Source organism: Carlito syrichta, unplaced genomic scaffold, assembly GCF_000164805.1.
Source record: "Carlito syrichta isolate Samal-C Ts95f unplaced genomic scaffold, Tarsius_syrichta-2.0.1 Scaffold316457, whole genome shotgun sequence".
Taxonomy (NCBI): domain Eukaryota; kingdom Metazoa; phylum Chordata; class Mammalia; order Primates; family Tarsiidae; genus Carlito; species Carlito syrichta.
The window spans coordinates 20,787-21,996 of NW_007260553.1; the positions used below are offsets into that span (position 1 = coordinate 20,787).

The following is a 1,210-nucleotide window of genomic DNA, read 5'->3' on the forward strand; positions in this document are numbered from 1 at the left end:
GAATGCTCACGGCCACCGCAGCCTCGACATGCTGGGCTCCAGTGATCCTTCTGTCTCAGCCTTCCAAGTAGCTGGAACTACAGGTGTGCGCTACCATGCTCGGCTATTTTATTTATTTATTTTTTGTAGAGATGAGGTCTCACCAAGTTGCCCGGGCTGGTCTCGAACCCATGGGCTCAGGCAATCCCCTCACCTCAGCCTCCCACAGTGCTGGGATTATAGGCGTGAGCCACCATGCCTGGTCATCCCATGGCTATGTTGCTTACTTTCTGAATGGAGAGACTGAGGTCAGAGAGGCTGTCACTTGCCCAATGTCATATAGCAGAACTGGCATTGGAACCCACATCTGCCGGTCCTAAACACTCAGATGAGCCAGCTTCTCAGAACCCTCCCCCATGCCCAGGAGAGGATTCCTCTGACTGGTCTGGAGGCTCATGGATGGCCATTTCTGCAGGGCAGAGTGCATCCAGAGGGGAGTGTCCCCGTCGCAGGCACAAGGGCTGGGCTCCAACCTCGTCATGGAGGTGCGTGTCTACAACTGGTTTGCCAACCGGCGCAAAGAAGAAGCCTTTTGGCACAAGCTGGCCATGAACACGTACAGCGGGCCCCCACCAGGGCCGGGTCCAGGACCTGCGCTGCCTGCCCACAGCTCGCCTGGCCTGCTCCCACCCGCCCTCTCCCCCAGCAAGGTCCATGGTGAGTGCTATGTAGGGAGAGGGGATGTGTGGTAGGCGGGAGGGCTGGGGAGGGCGGCCCCAGGGGCGCCAGCCACCCACCCCCTCTGCACTTTGGTTCGGTCCCACTGCAGTCCCCTCCTCAACACCCTGCTCCATCTACTCACTCCATCCATTGTACTCACTCCACTCATTCACGTGACTCTTTTCTACTCCATTCAATTTGGCTCCTTTCTTTTTTTTTGAGTTGATGTCTCATCACTGTGGCCCAGGCTGCCACTGCAGCCTCGACCTGCTGGACTCAGGCCAGCCTTCCGCCTCAGTCTTCCAAGTAGCTGGAACTACAGGTGCACACCACCATGATTTATTGTAGAGACGAGGTCTCACCAGGTTTCCCAGTCTGGTCTCGAACCCCTGGACTCAGGCAATCCTCTCGCCTCAGCCTCCTAAAGTGCTGGGATTGCAGGGTTGAGCCACCACGCCCCACCAATTCAGCTCCTTTCTATTCCATCCATTCCACTCACTCCACTATGTCT

At 57.0% G+C, this 1,210-nt stretch overlaps 1 protein-coding gene across 1 annotated transcript in view; it reads left to right on the forward strand.

Moving 5' to 3' along the window:
• LOC103277010 (hepatocyte nuclear factor 1-alpha-like) overlaps positions 1-707 on the forward strand; it is a gene marked incomplete at its 3' end in the record, with an annotated part of 12,281 nt that extends 11,574 nt beyond the window's left edge. Inside the window, exon 3 of the mRNA XM_021707225.1 lies at positions 455-707. Within this exon, the coding sequence (XP_021562900.1) occupies positions 455-707 (253 nt within the window). The remainder of the gene's footprint in view (positions 1-454) is intronic.
• Positions 708-1,210: the final 503 nt, after the last annotated feature.